The sequence below is a fragment of the Etheostoma spectabile genome, chromosome 4, assembly GCF_008692095.1.
Source record: "Etheostoma spectabile isolate EspeVRDwgs_2016 chromosome 4, UIUC_Espe_1.0, whole genome shotgun sequence".
Classification (NCBI taxonomy): Eukaryota; Metazoa; Chordata; class Actinopteri; order Perciformes; family Percidae; genus Etheostoma; species Etheostoma spectabile.
In genome coordinates, this window is record NC_045736.1 from 12,474,413 (window position 1) to 12,475,511 (window position 1,099).

At 43.1% G+C, this 1,099-nt stretch overlaps 1 protein-coding gene across 1 annotated transcript in view; it reads left to right on the forward strand.

Moving 5' to 3' along the window:
* Window positions 1-415: 415 nt before the first annotated feature.
* The window catches only part of LOC116688599 (nuclear factor 7, ovary-like), a 2,101-nt gene continuing 1,417 nt past the window's right edge, over window positions 416-1,099 (forward strand). Inside the window, exon 1 of the mRNA XM_032514740.1 lies at window positions 416-1,099. This exon is cut by the window's right edge and continues 1,417 nt beyond it. Within this exon, the coding sequence (XP_032370631.1) occupies window positions 481-1,099 (619 nt within the window). The 5' untranslated portion in view covers window positions 416-480.

Here is a 1,099-nt window from a genome sequence, read left to right on the forward strand (position 1 = left end):
ACACGTCCATCTGCTGCTGATCAAACGCAACTTTAAGGTTAAATACAAATCCAAACAAGTCAATGTCATTTCTAAAAATAATTTCCAAAAAGTGTGTTCTTTCAGTTGAAGAACAAACGTATCAAAGTGAACTGGTTTAACAACCTTTGGTCTCACTGCTGCTATGATAAAGTCCCACACCCTTGCATGACTCACCTGAAACCAAAAGTATATGTACTGTATATACCCAGCGTGTCATTGTGACATCCAGACATTGAGAGTTTTCCCATCGTGGCAGACCCACTACCTTCACTGAGAGAGAAGAACAGGAGGGAAAACCGGAATACTGATACTTCAACCTGCTGCTGACTTCACACACTGGATGTGAGTTTACCACTACCAAAAAATAAAACAACCGTTAATGTTCTAATTGATAAAAAGCATGACTTACTCAATTGAAATGTGCTTTGTCTGCTCTGTTTTCAGCATTTAACAAACGCAATGGCTTCCATATTAGAGGAAGACCTCTCCTGTCCTGTCTGTCATGAACTCTTCAAAGATCCGGTTGTTCTGTCATGTAGCCACAGCTTCTGCAAAGACTGTCACCTGGACTGGTGGACAGGGACACAATTACAGGAGTGTCCGGTTTGTAAGAGGAGGTCATCAAGGTGTCAACCACCCCATAACCTGGTATTAAAGAACCTGTGTGAGACCTTCTTATTAAAGAAAGGTCAGAGAGGTTCAGCAGGGTCTGAGACTCTCTGCAGTCTGCACTCTGAGAGACTCAAACTCTTCTGTCTGGACCACAAGCAACCTGTCTGCGTCATTTGTAGAGATTCAAAAACTCACCAAAACCACAGCTTCAGTCCCATTGATGAAGTTGCACAGGATCACAAAGACGAGCTCCAGAAATCCCTAAAGCCCTTACAGGAGAAATTAAAGCGCTTTAAAGAAGTTATAGGAAACTGTGATGAAACAGCAGAACACATTAAGGTCCAGGCCGGACACACAGAGAAGCAGATTAGGGAGCAGTTTAAAAAGCTTCACCAGTTTCTAGAAGATGAAGAGGAGGCTAGGATCTGTGCTCTGAGGGAGGAAGAGGAGCAGAAGAGTCAGAGGA